At 43.0% G+C, this 19,710-nt stretch overlaps 1 protein-coding gene across 1 annotated transcript in view; it reads right to left on the bottom strand.

The window, feature by feature from the left end:
* Positions 1-2,251: 2,251 nt before the first annotated feature.
* The window catches only part of LOC100727417 (nuclear autoantigen Sp-100), an 81,261-nt gene continuing 63,802 nt past the window's right edge, over positions 2,252-19,710 (bottom strand). The window contains exons 18-28 of the mRNA XM_063236647.1: positions 19,396-19,470; positions 18,676-18,723; positions 17,278-17,382; positions 14,551-14,693; positions 12,724-12,762; positions 10,436-10,480; positions 6,131-6,246; positions 4,614-4,734; positions 4,267-4,335; positions 3,575-3,712; positions 2,252-2,520 (exon numbers count right to left, since the gene is read on the bottom strand). Coding sequence (XP_063092717.1) covers positions 2,389-2,520; positions 3,575-3,712; positions 4,267-4,335; positions 4,614-4,734; positions 6,131-6,246; positions 10,436-10,480; positions 12,724-12,762; positions 14,551-14,693; positions 17,278-17,382; positions 18,676-18,723; positions 19,396-19,470 — 1,031 coding nt within the window. The 3' untranslated portion in view covers positions 2,252-2,388. The remainder of the gene's footprint in view (positions 2,521-3,574; positions 3,713-4,266; positions 4,336-4,613; positions 4,735-6,130; positions 6,247-10,435; positions 10,481-12,723; positions 12,763-14,550; positions 14,694-17,277; positions 17,383-18,675; positions 18,724-19,395; positions 19,471-19,710) is intronic.

Consider the following 19,710-nt stretch of genomic DNA (forward strand, 5'->3'; position numbering starts at 1 on the left):
GCACAGTAGTCATCTTTAATTTCCTATTATCTTAATCTGGAGCCCTGTATGACTTATACTGTTTTATCATGACTGATCTTAGTTAAATCTGGTTTATTTGATTGCTGTTTGGTATTGACAGATTTTATTCAAAACTAATATGGTTGATAGTATCAAGTTTGAGAGTTTAGACAACTACACTGAAGATGACAAGATTCACTGATAAACATTCTGGTATGATTACTGCCTATTTTCGAAGTTTTATACTATATACAAAGTTGTGCTTTTATTAATACTGTTATGTACTGATGTATTCAATTATACTATGTCTGATGATATAGCCAATTCTATTGAAGATAACAAGTGCCAACACAAGAACTCTGGTAGAACCCCTTGTACAACAGTCTTATATGTCTTTTTCGTTTCATGTGTTTATAGGAATATGTTTTGTTTTGTTTCTCCCTCTAGTATAGAAAGGATAGAAATACATGTTGACTCATGCATGTGTAGAATCTATAAACAGTTTATGAGAACTGATCATATGACACATGATGAAATGAACAGATACTTTGAAGAAAAAGAGACACTAAAGTACCCAGTGCTGAACCTGGAGTGTCATACTGTGAAACCCAGCAATAGTGTAATTCTTTGTTCAGAGTGATATTAGCCTGCTTGGGTTTGTTCAATTTCAACATAATTGAAGATATAGATAACTGCATGTATGTTTAAATGTATAGGATTGATAACCATATTTCTAAGTTTTTGTTGGATAGTTGAACAGATCTGGTTGCAGTCTCACTATTTGAATTCCCACTTTATAAGCTCCACTTTAGTATCTTGAATAACTATTTGTAAGAGGACAATCTGTAATCATTAACATGATTTCTTACTGTTTATTTTTTCTTTGAAAGTATGTATTATTTCTACCCATTTGCTGCTTTTTAAGTCTTTCTTTAAATTAAAAAAAAAAGACACTACAGTACAAAGTGCTGATCCCAGAGTGTCATGATGTGAAATCCAGCAATAGTACTATTCTTTGTTCAGAATGACTTTAGCCTGCTTTAGTTTGTTTAATTTCAAAATAAATGAAGATATGGATAACTGCGTGTATGTTTAAGTGTATAGGATTGACAACCATATTACTAAGTTTTTGTTGGATAGTTGAAGAGAGTTGTTTGCAATCTCACTGTTTGCAATCCCACTTTATATGTTCCACTTTTGTTTGTTGAACAACTATTTGTAAAAGGACAGTATGTAAACATCAACTAGTGATTTCTTACTGTTTATTTTTTCTCTGAACGTGTGTATTATTTCTATCCATTTTCTGTTTTGTTTAATCTTTATTTAAATAAAATTTTTTAAAAAAAGAGGATAAAAAGAAAGCAAAAGCTACAACAAAATTTTGAAACAAGATAACAGGAGAGTAACAATGGTTAATATACTGCATATTGTTATCTTTAAAGTAGTTACTCAGAGTACAAGATATAGGTATTTAATTGTCCAGGCAATATTAGCACAAACCTTTCTTTGCAGTGAACCAAGAAAATGAGTAGTATGACTATCCCAACTGTCTTGTGCATGTGTGTATGTTTTTGCTTTTTTCCTTCCTTCTTTGGTTTTTATAATAGGCTATTGCCTATATCTGTAACAAAAAGCTGCCATTCGATAGAATGAGGCGTCTCTCACTGCAGGACAAGACTGCACTGTGCAGATGACTTTCACAATGACACCAAAATGTTAAAATGCTTGCAGGTGAGAAAAAAAATGAAAGAAAGAAAGCCCCGTGTAGGGGAAGAGAAAACATTCCTGAAGAACCTAATACAGGATTTTTTTTTAAATTTTAAAGAGAAAAAAAATAACAATACAACAGGGTTTCAGAACAGGTTAGTAGGAGAGTTCTAATAATTAGTACATGGGGTATTGTTGTCCTCGTAGGAATTGTTTAGCGTACAAGATATAGGCATTGTATCTTGTTCAAATAATATTAGTACAAACCTTTGTTTTTAATGAACTAAGAGAAACCAGCTGTATAACTGTCTTAGCTGTCTTGCCTAGGGTGGGGGATATGGCTCAGTGGCATAAGTGCCTGCCTGATAAGTGTATGGTTATAAGTTGATTCCTGGTACCAACAAGCAAGCCAGCAAACAAACAAAACAAAAGCTATCTTGCCTAAAATACAGGATTTGAATCAGTGACAGAACATACAATATGGTCCTTTATGAAAACACTTCATAGTTTCAGTTGCAACTTTCAATCTTAATTAATATGAGAATTTGATTTATATGAGAATTTTTATTTTTAAAAAAATCAACGGGAAGAGCCACAAAAACACTTGAAAAAGAAATGTAATATGATTTTGTCTGGCCAGGACGAGGCAGGGCTGTGGGTGGGATCATCAGAATATCACAGTTAGTGGCTGAAGGGTCCCAGGCCGGGAGACAGATAATTGTTTGGAGTTCTTTCCTGGATGCCAAAAATGTTTTTGAAATTCTTCTCAAATTTAGCTTCTAGGTTACGTGCCACAGTAACGTAATTTTCGTCCTGAAAAGGCAATTGCAAAGGCAAAAATAATAACAGCCATTACTCAATAAGCCTAGACTATCAAAGGGTCAGTCCAGTTCAGAGGAGTTTATGTTCCATGATAGTTCATTTCTCTTTAGCCAGAAGACAGAGAAGCTAAAATTGTACTACAGGTGAATATCCTATACCCAAATAGTTGGCATTAGAAGTGTTTTGAATTTCAGAATTTTTTAGATTTTGGAATATTTGCATATGCATAATGAGATTGTCTTGGGCACGAGACCCAAGCCTAAACACACATATGTTGTTATGTTTCACATAAACCTTATGCAGATAGCCTGCAGGCAATTTTATACAATATAATCAATAATTTCTGCACTTGTCATCCTATCGGGCTTCAGAAAGTTTCAAATTTTGAAGTATTTCATGTTTTCAAATTTCAGATTAGGGGTGTTCAACCTGCATGTTACAGCCTAATTCCTGATCAGAAAGATACCAACTTAATTTTTAAAAAGTTCTCTTTATTTGATTTTTTAAACATGGCATAGCTGATTTGCAATCATGGGATGGCATAGATTCACCCTTTGAGAAGACTTGGTATGTTTTTGATAGATCAGTAGGAAATTAGCACATAGAAAAAGCTAAGGTTTTGGAATTTGAGGATGTTGGTATCTTCTCTTAGACAAGAGAAAGACTAGTTCCCTTTAAAATGCACCTCCACGTCCAGCAGCAGTGAGCTGACTGTCAGTGGACTGCTTTCCATGAGTGACAATCCACGTCAGAAGTGAGTAAAACCAGAGACCTTAAGCACACCTTCCCCACGATACCCAGCATGCACCACAGTACTTTTAAAATGCTTCTGTGAAATTTTACTCATCCAGGGTTACCAACAGGATGATGGCAACTGAAACTTTTCTTTTCTTTTTTGGTACCGGGAATCGAACTCACAACCTCACGCTTGCCAGGCAGGCACTTATGCCACTGAGCTAAATTCCCAGCCTGAAACTTTTCTTGGTGGAAGAAGGTGCAAGGTACAGTGACCAAAAGAAAGGGGGAAGTAGGGAAAATCACTTACAAGTGCTTTGTAGCTCTGAAACATGCACCGAATGTCCTGCACAAACTCCTTTACTAAGACGTACTTCTTCTCATTCAGCTCGGTCTTGATTTCATCTAAATGCAAGCACTTCTGTTGGTCTCCAGCTGTCTCTTGCATCTGTTGGGGAGCACAGCGAAGTGGGGCTGTTGGCATGTTCCCCAGTCTGCCTTGCCCAAACTCCCACTGTTAAGGGCTGAATCTTGTATGTCCACTCCTTCCAACTCAGATGCTGACGTCTCCACCCCAAGGTGATAGTGTTAGGAGGTGGACTTCTGGGAAGTCATTAGGTCACAGAGGTGGACCCCTCCTGAGTGGGATTAGCACCCTTATTGAGACTCTGATGATATCTCTCTTTGTGTCTTTTTTTCTCTGTCTCTCTGTCCCCTCCCTCCCTGTCCCCTCCTCCAAGTAGAAACAGAGGAGGCAGCCAGTCTGTACCAGAAGAAGGTCTTCATCAAAATCCCTGCATGCTACCACCCTGACTTTGAACTTTCAGTCTCCATATCTGTGAGAAATACATTTCTGGTGTATGCAGATAGTCTACAGTAATTTGTTACAGTGGCTGGAACAAAGACAGTCACCACCGAGGCAAAGGTAAGGGGAATTTGCATCCCTGGGGTTCAGATCAAGTCTGACAAATACAAGTCTCTAGCTTCTTCGCTGTTACTTACATGACACTGTGTTGTGAAAGGGTTTCTTTCTACAGAGCAGCAGACCTTCAAGAGGAGCAGCTCACATTTCTGCAAAAGGATGAGGCGGTTTTAAGTGCAAAGCAGCTTAGAGGAAAAAAGTCAGTGCCAAGTTCAGACAGAACATGTGACTCCTGGAACTGTGGACTCTTTGAGAGTTCGAGTTTTCCAGATTGGAAAGTCTAGAATGTGGATTTTGGTGCTAAGTCATGTAATGGAAGCATAGCAGGAGAAAGCAGTTTATCTTTGGGCATCATTCCCCTAGCTCTGCAAGACTGTGCTCCTGCTGGTGAACAGTAAGAGGCAGCTTCAGGGTCTCATCCACTCACCAACTTTTCCTCATTGTCCATCCTCTTCATCAGAACCTCAGATTCCTGATGACACTTCGGGCTTTCTCGACACCTTTTCCGAATAGCCTTTGTCTTGCAGAAGATACAACTCCAGGGGTCTCTGAGAGGTCAGGCATATGGTGAGCAAGGGCAGGGCCTGAGAACCAGCCACATTCCTATCGCTGCTAGGGCCCTCAGCTCAAGAATGACATGGTTACCATCTTGTCTCCAATTTGTCTCTCGGAGGCCTCTGCACTGAAACTCCATTTGGGCTCACCAGACAGAGACTTTCCCTTCCATCATAGTGGTGATGGGGTGACTATCTGCTGAGGGAGATGTCCCAGCAGTGGATGGACTCTGATTGCCTTCAAAACCTGGGGTCTCATCTGACTCACTCTTGAGCTTGAGCATGAGCTGCATTGGCCCCAGTCAAGTCCTGGGACTTAGTACCTGAAGAATGGGAGTGTTGGAGCCATAGGAATCAGGATCCAAGGTAAAATCAGGAAGCCAACCCCTGTCTGTCAACTTTGCTGAATAGGCATGGAATATGAGCTGTAGACAGCCTCTGCCACTGCCAGATCTGCAGCCACCACCTATGCTGTAGAAACTTCTTGGAAAGGAAATCTACCTGCTTGGCTTAAGATTTATTCTCCTTCTTTCCTAGGTTCTCTGTGCTGGGAGACTCTCAGTCATCAGGGGAACATGATGAGCTGTCCTTCCTTGTGCGCCTCTCTTTGGCCACCCAGGACTTGCTCAAGGGTCCACTGCAAAGTACCCATCATAGAGAGATGGGAGTGACACATGAGGCTGAAACCAGAGGTGATCTTTTCTTTTCCTCAGCAGATTTCCCAACTGATCAAAAACAGAGATTTACATTGCTCCTGTCAGCTAGAGCCCCAGGACCAGGTGGATCATGTTGGACTCTTCCCATTATTGGAAGGGCAATGCTCAGTCTTCAGAGGACACATTCCTTGTAGGTCATTCTCCAGACCACGGTGATTCTGTCTGCAACACCACTCTGATCTTTGATCCAACATGCCCCATCACCTCTGTCCAAAGCCCCCCAAAATGTATCAGAAGCGTCTCACTCATAGAATTTAGTGGTCTTATGTACCCTGTCACCCAGAGTCAACTGATTTGACAGACAATGGAATGGACCCCTGAAAGGTCTATTAATGCCAGCTTCACCAATACTGCAATGTTCTCACAGCGGATGGTATATTCCAAACTCAGCCACCAGTGCTGGACATTAGAGTAAGCAGATTTGGGAACTAAGAAGGGGAGAAAGGATGACACTGCTTACTATTACACCTGAGAGCTGCTTGGAGAATCTGCTTTCCATTAACCGGCTGCTATCAGTACCATCAGATCGCTCTGGAAGATACTGTTGGATCCTGATGCTAAGGGTTCTGCTTTCTGCACCAAGACTCAACTAGAGTTGGAAACTCTTGGGGATGTGTGTGGATGGCAGGAGGAAGAAGGAAGCGGGGAAGTGGGGAGGACAGGGTCTTACTAACCTCTCGATTTCCACAGGCGGGATGTGACAGTTCTCATGAAAGGATTTTGAACAAGTGTCACAGCAGTACAGCTTTCCCCCTTGGTGACACACTTCACATTCATTTGAGTTTTGTGGCTGGAAGGGAAAAGTGATGTAGATATGGTTTGGATCACTGAGAATTTAGGAAGTTGCCGTGTTGGAATTCCAGAATCTCTGTCCTCAAAATATTAAGGAGCAGTGTGATTGGAGATTTAGTTTAGAAAGAGGCATTTTGGAGCATAACAAAGTTCAGGAGACAGTTGTTATGTGTCTCCTGGAGAGGAAAAAAATTGGTTTTTGAAAACAATGATTGTGATCCCCAGTACCAAAAAAAAAAGAAAAGAAAAGAAAAGAAAGAAAACAATGATTCTGATACAAAATTGTCAACAGCAGCCACAAACAAAAGGATGAGTGAAAGATTAACCGATTTTTTTGGCTTGGGAAAACTAGACTGTGAATTCTGTGTCTTTCCTGGTTGTTCATATTTAAATTTATTCCTCAAAGGGTGATCCACTGAGATTTTAAGATGATACAACCAGTTGCGATATCACTGTACCCTACAGCCTGGCCACATGTTCCCTGTGAGTTAAAGAACAGGCCTGAGGAGTGGTTCTTAGGCTTCTGTTCCTGTGACGGCGCCTCTGGGGTGGAAGGACCAGTGTAGGCAGTGTAGCCAGGTGAGTGTCAGGGAGGACACAGCTCTTTGGGTCTCCCATGCCTCATCCAACCTGGCACATGAAGTACAGAGGTGCCATCTCTAACGGAAGGATTGTCGTTATGGCCATTGCCAGTTAAAGACTGAGCCTCTGTCTTCACTTTCTGAGCCCATGAAAGGGCTGGAGCTTTGTTCTATAAAAGGAAAATGGAAGGCCCCAGAAAACTGACCAATACTAACTGATTTCAACATAAATATGACCGTTAGCCAGATCTAACTATACTTAGTGAAGCGAAAAGTGTGACCATATTTGCGTGTGGCAATCACAGAGTGATTCACATATGTTACGCAGACTAGAAGTTTGTAGACAAGAATGAGAAGTTAAGGAAGAAGCCCACAGGTGGGCAAAGGGAGTCACACTCTCCCTTTTCGATGTGCCCCCCCGCACTGCAGTGTCTGCGTGTGAGGGGTGTGTGCTGGAGGAAGGAGCAGGAGAGAGGCTTGAGGGCGCCCCATGGCGGGGAGACATCTCCTCACCGGCAGGGCTCCGCCCCACTGAACACACACACACACACACACACACACACACACACACACACACACCACACACACGCACTGTGGCCTGCGAGAAGACTCTCGCATCCTTGGGTGACAATCTAAGTACCATGGGCAGGCTCAGCTGGTGCTGGGGTGGGGGCTCTGGTGGGTGGGGAGGACGCAGGGAGCGCTGTCCCACCCCTCTCTAGCTGCTTCCTTCCACGCTCTCTTGGATTTTTCTCCTTACTGCTCTCTTTCTTTGCAGGTTTTGCAGTCAGAGTGTGGGGCTTCCTCAGGGCTTGCTTCTACATCCTCTGCTCATTTCCTTTTTCTCAGTGAACAGCTTTCCCCACAAACACATTCAGTGAACACACATTCTGTAACCTTTGGATCCATTTCCTGGCCCCGTCCTGAGCCCACAAATATGCAAAACCCGCTTCTCCTTCTGTCTCATGGGAATGGTCCCACTGTTGGCACGATTTCCATTCTGTGTCCCCTTATCTGGAATCTCTTTTAGTGTACCTCATCTCCACAGCCACCTACTATCCATCCACAGGCCTGCACGTGAACCCCAGTTGCTCCCCAGCCCCCTCTTAGATATCCCACCCTACCCCTCTCCTGCTGGTCCTAATTTAAATACCTCACCTCTCTCAGAGCTTCTGTGCACAGCTGCCTGTGACCAGGTAGCAACCCCATTTATGACATTATCAACCAAAGCAAAATGTCCTGCTGTTTAGGTTAAAAATCACAACAGTTAGGAACCTCATTCCTTGACCCAGTGACCTGCAGTAAATTCAATTATAATTAGAAATTTTTCTCTTCATTTATAAATTCTATACAAAAAAAGGCATAAAAGTCATACATATGAACAAACTCTAGGCTGCCAGATGAATGGGCCCAGAGGCTCTCTTTCAGTAGGAAACTTGAGTGGCCTGTTGGGGTCGTCCTTGTCTCATCCTCTCAGGCCTCCTCAGGCTGCCCGAGCACGGGGTCTTACAACTATCTTTCCTTTTGGTCACCACAGGGAGACAGAAGGATGTGGAAAAGTACTGGTAAGCTGAGTCACAGTTTCTGGATCATCATCCTATTAGATACACTGCAAGTGGGCTCCGAGAAAGAATGAAAGATGTAACAAGTCCTGTATTTGGAGTCCCATCATCTAAGACTGCAAACCTGAGGTCTGTCTTTTCATTATCATTATCACTATTATTACTGTTATCATTATTATTTAACTTGTAGTGCTGGGAATTGATGCCAGCGCCTAACACATGCCAGGCAAGTGCTCTACTGCCCAGCTATTTCTGCAAGCCTCCTCTCCCATCCTTTTAGCAAGAAATTTGTTCTTTTGGTTAGCAGTGATTCTCAATATGTTATACAGACTTTCAGAATTAACCAAAGAGCTTTTTTTTAAAAAAAAAACCTGGGGGTATAACTCAGTGCTAGAGGACATATCTAGCATGCCTAGGCTCTGGATCCAATCCTCAACACTGCAAAAAAACAAAACCAAAAACAAATGAAACCCAAACCCAAGTCCTATCACCAGTATTTCAGTTCAGTCTGGGTTTGGCCTGAGACACTCGAGTGTTTCGCATGAGCCCAGATTGTGCCAGTGTACAGTCATGCAGTGGTCTCTGGACCAGCAGCAGCTCCTGGCTTTACTAGAAATGCACATTTTGGGCTCCATCCCTCAGAGGATGAGTCCAGGGCACCAGGTGGGGTTTGACCGCATGAATTGGATGGACGCTGGAAAGAACAGTGTCAGTTCTCAGCCACTCACAGCTGCAGGTGCATTGAAAAGCCGCTGAGGGAGGCTGGGAGAATCGTGCTCCTCAGGTGGCAATGAGACCGGTAAGTTGGTCTTACCCAAGGACGGCGGGGCTGCCAGGTAGAGAGCCCATATTCTCCTGAGTAAGGGCAGGGGAGTCCTAAGATAGTCATCATCAGCCCACGATGTCAGCAGTGAGGTCATGGAAAGGAGAGTGGACATCCAGTTGTGTGTGTGTGTGTGTGTGTGTTTTGTCCTCATACAGGACTTGGTTGTGAGCTTTGAGAAAAACCTTCAACATCTGCCTGTCATTAAGCAAGTTACACAGACCCAGAGATGAACGCTGTTCCACAACTGAAGGTGTATGTTCCAGCAGAGGAATGAAATCAGTATGGAGCTCTTTAGATCTCGCAAAGGCAGTGCATTTGCTAGGAAGCCAGGGGGCATGGTGACCCCTTTTTCCCCGATCTGTGCTGTGTCCTGTGTCTGATTGCACATGATCTATGCTGAGAGATGCCTCCTACAGTTGTGCAAAAGGTGAACCCCCATAAAAATATACATCCAATCGCCATAAGAGGAATCAAGGTATGATCTAGCTGCTGACCTGTGGGGTCCTCATGACTTTGGCAGACCCCAAGTGGGCAGCTGTACTGCAAGCAGAGATGGCACAGGGCCTGTGGGATCAGAACAGGAGACGTGTGATCCAGCCCCAGCCAAGCAGTTCGAGGAAAAGTGCCCTGTGGCTCGCTAAGTGGTGATGGCTTGGCTCCATTCATTCCAGGCACAGGGGCATCATGAGCATTTCTCTGCAGGCCTAAGGACAGGTCCCACCTTGAACTTGCCAGCAGGGTATGGCGTGTTCTTTCTGGCTGATGCTGAAGGCCACCTTGAACTCTGCCACCACTTCCAGGGAGCAGACGGGGCCTTTTCTCTTCTATCTCTCACTACTTTCTTGAAAGTGCTGTTTTCCTCTCAAATTAGCTGCTTACCCGTCATCTGCAGGCCAGCTCTACCTCTGTCTGCTTCGAGCTGTTTCTAGAGACCCCAGTGGTATAGAGCTCAGCCTCCCACACTCACTTTTGAGAGGAAACGAGAACATGCACTGTTTCCACTGAGGCAGACAGGAAGGGTGTTTGCAGTGGAGATGCCCAGCCCTGGACCCATGCACCCGGCTTGGGGCACAGCTGGTATTCCCTGCTCATCACACACAGCACTGTGCTCCTCCTGAGAGTGAGGCTGCTCCAGGGAAAAGCAGTGGGAACACAGGTGATGTGCTCGGGAAAAGGCCTGGGCTGCTGTGATGGCCTTAGCTGGGAGTCGGTACTTACATAAGGGTCCACGAAGGTATGGATGTCAGAGTCTAGTGTTCTTTTCTGAAAGAGACAAAGGTCGAGTGATAATATGGAAGGTGATGTTTCATCAATCACACATTTAATCACTTTTTAAAGGGATTTATGCCATTGCCTTCCCTTTGTTTTGTTTTATATCTGCTTTTATGAGCCCTTATGCTTAGAGAATAAAAACTATTAAATAATATATCTGGTCCTCTTTTCCAGGCTGACTGGAGAAACCCCACTGGTTCTCCTGATTGGAGGATCCCCAGGGAGTTTTCTTTAAATTAGGAAGTGTCATCTACTGGGAGGAGCATCAGTGGGAATCAGGCTGGGGACTCATCCTCTGAGGTCCCCAGTGACCACAAGGTCCAGAATCTTGGAGGCCTTGCAAGGGAAGAAGATCTCACTGCCTAGGAAGACAGTCCTGAAGATAACAAGGTCCCAGGTCACCTCCTGAAGGTCAGCACCTTCCCATTTCATCCTGAATTCTGGAGCCTGCCCTACCCACTCTATTATTTACCTTCCAAAGTAGGACAAGGAGGATGTCATCCTGGGGTCTGTCACCTTGGCCTCCTTTGCACAGCACTATGAAGCCCATTGCCAGAGGCTTAGTAGTTGCTTTGCAGTTGTTTGTTGGATGCATACACAAGTGCATGACAAATGAGCACTGTGGTCACTCAGGAAAAGAGATTTCTTAGCACCCAATAAGTAACCATGGACTTTCATATCTTACTATTTATCTAGACCAGCCTTAGCTACCACCAGCAGGTTCAATAGTAACCTATGAGCAGGGAATCTGCCATCAGCAGCACCTATTTCATGGTACAGAGTGACCCAACCACCAGAGACCAAAGTGCTAGAGAAGGAAGGCCCTTTGTAGAGACACCTGAGAACATGGTAGTTCCACCTCTAGAGCTGTGATCCCATAGAGGACAGAGGGAAGGATGAAGGGATGAGAGATGGCTGATTCTGTTGACTAGCCCAGCCTGAACTACCATGCCTCTCTGGAGCTGGCTGGACATGTTTGGTCTTAATGAATGCATCAGTGTCTCTACAGAAAACCCAGAGGATATGAAACTCAGTCCCTAAATCTCTAGTCATGAAGTTAGTGGAGCAGGGGGCTCTGGGATCTAACTTTGTCAAGACCAAAGTGATGTGATAAAGATACCAAAGATCACCTCTGAAAAATATCTGGGAAATGGGAGCTCTTCTATTATTAAACCTCCATTACCAGGTTCTGTCTTATATTTAGCGTTAGAGAGGCCATGTGAAAACACCAGAAGTCTCACTACCTTCTTGTGTGTCCATATCATGGGCATCACTGGTCCATGACCTCTACATTACTTCCACATAGGGAGAAATAAGCATTAGGGGTAAAGTGAAGCCTTCACAGCCACTCTGGTGGGGCCAAATCCTCCATGAAGGAAAGATTTTCCATGACAGCGATTTCATTTGTCAGTTTTGTGTTACTATAACAAAATAACAGAGGACAGGTGAGTATAGAAAAGAGGTTCATCTAACTGACAGCTCTGGAGGCTGGAGGAGCTTTTCTGATGCTGACCTTTTCACTTGCAGAGTCACAAGGTGACACATGGAATCACTATATTCTTAGGTGTGACTCAAGAAATAAATTTTCCTTGATTAACTCTGTGTGTGTGTATGTGTGTGTGTGTGTGTGTGTGTGTGTGTGTGTGTGTGTTTTAGTGGAAGAAAGAAAGTAAAAGAAAAGATTCTATTTATCTGTTATTTGCTTCCCTGGGTGATATATATTCCAAGGAAAATTTTACATTAGATTATGTGGAGTGCCCATGGGATGTTTCTAGGAAAACCTGTGCCCCATTATTTTATTAAAGATAGAACCCAGAAAAAAAATGAGGAAAGACAAAAGGTGTTAAGCTGAGATTGCAAAAATGGGCATTGTTAAATGTATCATTTTGTGCACTTCAAAATTGTGCTTGTTTTTCAACTTCAGCCCCACCTTTTATAATTAATTGTAAGAGCATGACATTCAGGTCTTTTACTAATACACGTATGCAAGGCCAATTCTGTCTTATGATCTATTTTTAAGGATTGTTCTCACGTCTATCACACATGTTTAAATGCAGGAAGAATTATGGCCTCTTATGTTGTGTTATGTTGAAAGCAGCAACTATAATAGCACCATATTATAAAATCAAATTCTATCAGGAGTAGCCAATTGAAACACTATATATGTGGCTACAGAGGTGGAAAGTCAGCAAGGTGATGGATGAGATATTGGTAAAAGGTCATGGGGTAATTACCTTTCTCCATTTAGTTGGTGGATCCGGTAAGATTCCTTTCTGAAAGAGAAAAGGGACTGGTGATATTGTTGCAGAGCCTGACACTGAACCACAAGCAAGATACTCCACACCAAGGAGTTAGCAAGCAACTCCTTTATTACACCAGTGGTCCGGTGGAAACCAGCCTGGCCTGCAGTTAAGCTAGGATTTATAGAGGGTACAGAGGCTTGAAAGCATGGGGAGTTCTTATTGCATACAGTTTGCTACTCTTTGGTGCTGGGAAGAAAGTTCTTGAAGTATGTATCAAGTAGGATGTTTTGTGGCCTAAATAAGCACAAGTTATGCATCCGGGTCTGGTTAGAATGATCTGGGTCAAGCTATGTCTAGTTTGTGCCTGGGCAGAGACAATCAAGGCGGACTGAAACTTTCTGTTGGCTATCTGGCAGGCTGGGGGAACATATGTCTTCATTAAACCATTAGCTGTTGATTTTTAAAAATTTTTTCCATTACAATCTGATGGGTCTTTGTTTTTGTTTTGTGAGCCTGGCGTTTCTGGTCACTTTCCAGGTATTTCAATCTGAGTCTCTCACTCTGAGCTCAGAGTCAAGTGTCTTCAGGAATGTTATGTCCTGTGTCTCCTAGTGGCTCATGGAAGCATTTAGACTCACTCTTGTGGCCTCGGGATTGTCACAAACAGCTCAGTAGGTACAAGGAGCCTTATCAATCCCACCTGCTTGATACCTCAAGGAGATTTTCATGCCACCCCTTCTCTGTACCTAGAATGTCCTGTTCTAAATTCTGTCTCATTGGAGATGTTCTCCAGTATGACCCAGCTCAGGTAAACTGCTCTATCAGGCTGTCCTCACCTTCTAAACCAGAAATGACTTTCCCATCCTCAAGCTCCTGCACTTCTTCCTGCTGGCACCTCGTGTTGCAGAAGTGACGCACTGCAGTACAGGGCCAGGGGACCCCAGGGTTTCCTTCCTCACGGCCTCAGGCTCAGGAAATATTTCTGCATTGTTACAGTGACAGAAAGAGCACTGTACTTGCCACAGAGACCTGTCCCGATGTTTCCATATCAAGAGTTGACAAGAGGAGTAAAGGAGTTAATTTAAAATGCAATCTATTAATATTCTTTTTCTGCAGAAAATTTGAGGGATCTGAAGATATAGCTGAGTGGTAGAGCACTTGCCTAGCATATGTGAGGCTCTGGGTTCTATCCTTAGTACCATAACAAAATAAAAAATGTTAAAAAATGAAATTGAGATAGGTTAACAAAATTGTTGAGATAGTCTACAACTCGGACTATTATGTTGATGTGTTGTTTTCTGATATATGTTTGTATAATGCTCCTTTTGTTGTTGTAGTTGTTGTTGTAGTTGTTTGGTACTGGGGATTGAACTTGTGACCTTGTGCTTACCAGGAAAGAACTTGAGCTGCTGAGCTAAATCTCTGGCTGGTAATAATGCTACTTTTAACACTGGCTCACAAGATTTAAGGAATTTAAGGCTCACAAGATTTAGGGGATTCCTTATAAGGAGTTACTCCTTATATATTCTTATATTCTCCAATATAAGTTACTTCCATGTCACCAAACTTGACAGTTAATTAGTGGCAGAGTCAAGCCATAATTTACTGCCCTGCCTTCGAAAGAGTATGAAATAACTGACTTAAGATGATGCGCTGTAACAAGCCAGCCAAGGTAACACCTTGCGACACTAGCAATCACATATGCATTGTGACCTGAGCAAAGGGACAGTTTTCTGGACACAGACACTCGTTTAAAGCTTGATGCTGGTGACTTGTGACAGTTCAGTCCTTGCTTGAAGCCTCGTGTCCCTGCAGTACCTCCATCAGTTCTCTGAGGGTCCATCCATGGCAGCGCACACTGATTTTCCAGTTCTTGGAAGATGCACGGCCTCCTGCAACTTCAAACTCTTTAGGAGTGTACCATTTCCCATCCTCGCTCCTGATGCTCTTCTTCCAGACTCCTGTAAGACCAAGACAAGCTGAGCCCCGTCCAGGAGACCACCTACTCTTGGCATCCTGTGCCTTGGTTCTAGGGCTGGCTGGGCTCAGAACCATCTCAGGAGAGCGGTTGCTTCCTCACAGACACCAGGGATCCACACCCAGTCTGAGAAGCAAGGAGAGAAGGGAATCCCCCACCTTATTTGCATATTTCTTGACCTTCATGCAATCGGAAGAGGAATTACCACTGACCTTACCTTTTAAAAGAATTTCACTACATTAAAAAGAGATAAAATGATGACTTTATAGTGAGCTGAATTCTTCCTCCTCTTTTCTCTGTGCCCCAGGAGGGAACAAGTTGCAGAGAGGCAAATGAGGACAGACATCCTTAGCCTCCTTCTGTTAGGCTCATGTCAATCCTGGTTGCCATGTGAAAGCTGTCATTACTGCCACATGTACCTTGTCTGATATGACATTATTTCTCCAGCTGAAGGCAATCAATTATTTCTCATGTTTTGGGCTCATGAAAATTTGATGTTGCCAGGTATTATGTAAGTGTTAACTAGAAGGAAAAATTAATCACACATAGACAGTAGAGTCATAGAGCAAACATTTAGACTTGTTGGTATCTATGCAACTATAACATGGGAGGGAGGATCAATCATGATAGATGAATACTGGTACCACAACAATTATAATTCGCAAAATATTTTGTGGGTATTATTTTATTTTTTCCCATAAGGATATACTGAGAAAGTTTTATTATTCTTTTGTAATAAGGAAGTTCAGGGCCAAAGAGGTTGAGTGGTTCGCTGCTGGTAACCCTGACACTGTCTGCTATGGCTTGGACACATGTCCAGTGTATTGCTCCCCTAAGGGATTGTAGGTTGAAGGCTTGGTTCCCAATGTGGTGATGTGATGCCTGGTGGTTCGTTAAGACCCTGGGAGGTCTTTAAGTCCTTTAGGTCACTATCTGTGGAAAGGATTAAGGTAGTTCTCATAGGATCCCAATCATTCTTTGGTTTCCTGTCTTGTGATGTTATGTTTTCCTTCTACACATGCTGCCATTTGTCATTAGAATCTCACCAAAAACCAAACTCGAGGATCCTCAGCATCCAGCCTCTAAAACTCTGAGTTAAACAAACCTCTTTTCTTTCTGGAGTATCCTGCCTTTGGTATTTTGTTATAGTAAAAAAAAATGGACTGATACATTGTTGATAAAGCTGAAACTTGAATGCTGCACTTTTCTAATTCTAAATCTGGTTTCTTCTTTTAGCTTAAGGCCAAATGGGTGTTATAGGGAAGAGGCCTGTCAAGCTTGAAGTTGAGTATTTTCAGACATGTCCATGTTCTGCTCAGGTAGTGAAGAGCTTGCTCTTGTACTGGGTGCTAGACAGGCATCTTGTAGGCCTCTCCATGGGTGAAGGTGACCTAGTTTGTAAGGCTAACATTTTATGAATTTTCTTAAAATTTTATTTTAAAGAGAAAAAAGAAAAATCAAAAGGCAAACAAACCTAAAAAACAGCAACAGAACAACAAAATAACAACAACAAAAACCCAACAATGGCTGTATAGGTTCTCAAAACAAGATGACAGGAATTTAACAATGGCTGTTAAACTGCATATTGTTATCTTCAGAATAGTTGCTCAGGTTATGAGATGTAGGCATAAAACAAAAGAGTAAAATGGCACAAAACATTGGATTTCAAAAACAAGACAGAAGGAAATCCCCCCACAGTTGCCATACTGTTCACTGCTATCCTCCAAATAGATGCCCAGACCACCAGCCCCAGGCCTGCAAAGTCAATCAAACAATAAAAAGATCAAGCTGTTCCTTCGCCTCAGTTGCTGTCATCTTGCCCTGAGTCCTCCGAATTGGCCAGTTGCTTCTTCTGGCTCCCAGCCCGTGTACCCACTGGTTCACAGGAAGCCATGGTTTGGCTTCTTACTGAGTCTCTTTCCTTTACCTGTGGTGAACCCTGGCTCATAGGAAGCCATGGTTTGACTTCTTCTAACATTTTATGAATTTAAAACTGAAAATGTTATAATTACTGCAGCTTATCTCGTGTGCTGTGTAGAAAAGAGTTAACATGGCAGGCTGGGACTAGCTTTAGAAGCACTTTTGTGCAAAGTTTTCTCTTGGTTAGTTTTTGGGGCTATGGATGTGGGGAGCAGTTCTACTGTTCCCAAAACCGATGGGAGTGCCTCACTGTACCAGCAACGCGGTTTCTGCAGAAGCCCTGCTCCCCACTGAGATTCCGGGGTTCCGGTGTGTGCCAGGCAGAGGTGCCTAAGAGACTAACCTTTGACCAAACCCTGAGCTCCCGTGCTCAGCCCAGCTTCCCTGGCAGAAGACACTTCACACGTGCGTCACGTGTGGTTGCACTCTGTGTGACTCCCATGTGACCGCTCTTGGGTTCCTCTCCTTTCCTTCCCTTTGCTGACTTTGCTTCACATTCCTTCACTTTAATAAAGCCTGGCGGTGTGTGAGCATATTCTGAGTCCTCCCTGTCAGTTACCAAGCCTCAGAGCTGTCTACTGCCTCAGGTGTGCTCTAGTCACAAGAGTACTTCACCGCGGAAGAGCACTGGGGACCACAACACTCACCTTGCTTAAACACTTCCCTCATCAGGGTTGCCTTAGCATCACCGCAGGTCACAGGAAGTTCAGGGGTGTAAAAATTTGCATTTAATTCTTTAGGAATTCTAGGACCTGCAAGGAAGTTTTTTTGAGGTTCTTTTTTTCAATCCATCTTCCTCTAAAACAACCCAACATCTCCCCTATATAACTTGAGATCCCTCTTTTATAACTTTAGAATGCATTGAATTTTCCCGTTAGTTACATTTCAAGGTCTTTTTTCAGTGGCAGATTAGATACCAAGAAAGAATACCATCCTCCACCCCATGCCTCACCTCCCGCAGGAAGCCTTGTGGGCCGAATCTGAGCCCCAAGCTTGCTGGCTCAACTTTCTACCACACAGTGACTTTCTCCTGATATTTTGAAGGGACAGTTCTGGTCATATTATGACTTCAAAATTAGGTAGATGGAGAAAATTCTTTTTGAATTTTAGTCAAGTCTCCACATTTGAGGCATCAGCTCGGGAAGCAGAGTGGGATGGCAGTGGACACCTCATTGGGCACTGGCCTCTGCTCTGCTTTGCCTCTTCTCCACCTGAGCTCTCTTGGTAGCTCAGGGCAGTGGCTCCAGCAGAGACTGCAAATTTCTTGGGGAGCCCTGCTCACCACATGAGGGGCCCTGGGGATTTGAAGCCGTTCTGAAGGTCTTTTATTTTATTTTTTTGTCTTTTTCTTTTTTATCGGTACCGGGGATCGAACTCAAGACATCTGCTTACAAGGCAGGCGCTTATGCCGCTTAGCTAAATCCCCAGCCCCTAGTTCTGAAGGTCTTAAAACCTTCTACAGCAGCCGCAGCTGCTCCTGCCCTTCCAGCCAAGGTGAGGGGGCCGACAAACAGGCTGGGGTTCTCTCTCGGGTGAGGATAGTGGGCCTTCCAGTCTTGCAAAAGTTGGTTCAGATATACACAGACCACCAGGGCTTGGGTGGCCCTACCAAGACACTTTATGTAATTCACTCACCACCCTCTCCTCTATCTTTACAGTTGAGGAAAGTGTTGTCAAAAAAGGCAAATCCCAGCCTAAGTTAACAGTGAAAGGAATTGTAAGCATCAGAACATAGGTCTTATATTGCTGCCAAGGGTTCATTTCTATGCAGTCTGTGACTTTCTACATGGGCAGGATAAGGGTCTGCTAACTATCTGAATGGTGGGTGGATGCAGACCAGGTGGCCTGGGGTCTCTCCCAGACTGACTGGTCAGTGGAATGGGAGATACCGCCAGTCTGTCCCATCAAAACTGATCAATGTCTGTGAAGAGCCTAATATTTGCTACTGATTTCCATAAACCAGTAGAGAAAACTGACATTGCTCAGAACCTGGGGGTAGGAATTCAGATATTTAATTTAAAAGTTTATTCATCCTTTCTTTTTACCTCTTTTTCTGACTCTTCTCAAAAGTTTACTGGTGACTATTTTTATCCCTGAAAAACATAGAAAAATAACATTAATATTTCTTGTGTATAACAGTGCATTGCACATAGTGGTGCTTAAGAACACACTATTTGAAAGTAACTTGTTAAGAGCCCATCTAATATTTTTAAAATATTCAAATGCCCATAAGCCAGGATTTTTTTTTTGAAAATGGCCAGATAGTAAATATTGAAGTAAATATTCAATATTTTGAGTAGCATATGCCTCTGTGGTGATTCCTCAGCTTTTCAATTCTACCTTAAAAACATCCATAGACGATAGGTGTTCCAATAAAGCTTTATTCACAAACAGTTGAAAGGTAGGCTATTCACTGGGCCACAATTTGCTGACCTCTGGTCTAGACTTATGTTCAATAATAACCACAGAGTAGTGGGCAAAAGGAGGGTTGAGTTATGGTTAGGTTGTGCCCTGCTCTTCACCCCAGCCAGTCCAGAGTTAAAAGTTATCAGTTGAGCAGAGGCAGTGGTATAGGATCCTGGCCTCAGGGTCGGGTCATACTTCCATCGCTAAGTTAGTGCCATTGTTGTGTTATTTATGTTTTTTCCCTGACATATTTTGGAAATTCACTAAATCTCATGTGTTATTCAATGGTTGTTATTAACAGCTAAAATAAAGCATATAAATTAAGATGTTTATCAAAGATATATATTATTTTTTTTTACCTTTTGACCAACCTCTTTTCCTTAGGGATCCATTACTCCCACTTGACAAAAGTCTGTTTCTACCTCTCTTTCTCCCTAAGACAATAGAAAATATAAAAACAGATGAACTAGAAAGTCACATTGTATTTACTAGTCTTTTAAAATTTTTACTGTATTGTTACCTTCCAAGAGCTGAATACACAATGAAAATATGAACCCTGTAACCTTGCAATTGCTATATATAAATGCTTAACTGCAGTGGGTCCATTGTAGATTTTAGTTTCTTTACTCCCTGTTTTTCAAATCCATTTTATTTCAAAGAGAAAAAAAATCCTA

The sequence above is a fragment of the Cavia porcellus genome, unplaced genomic scaffold (assembly GCF_034190915.1).
Source record: "Cavia porcellus strain 051 isolate PalLab524CR breed Dunkin Hartley unplaced genomic scaffold, mCavPor4.1 scaffold_26, whole genome shotgun sequence".
In the NCBI taxonomy this organism is placed as follows: domain Eukaryota; kingdom Metazoa; phylum Chordata; class Mammalia; order Rodentia; family Caviidae; genus Cavia; species Cavia porcellus.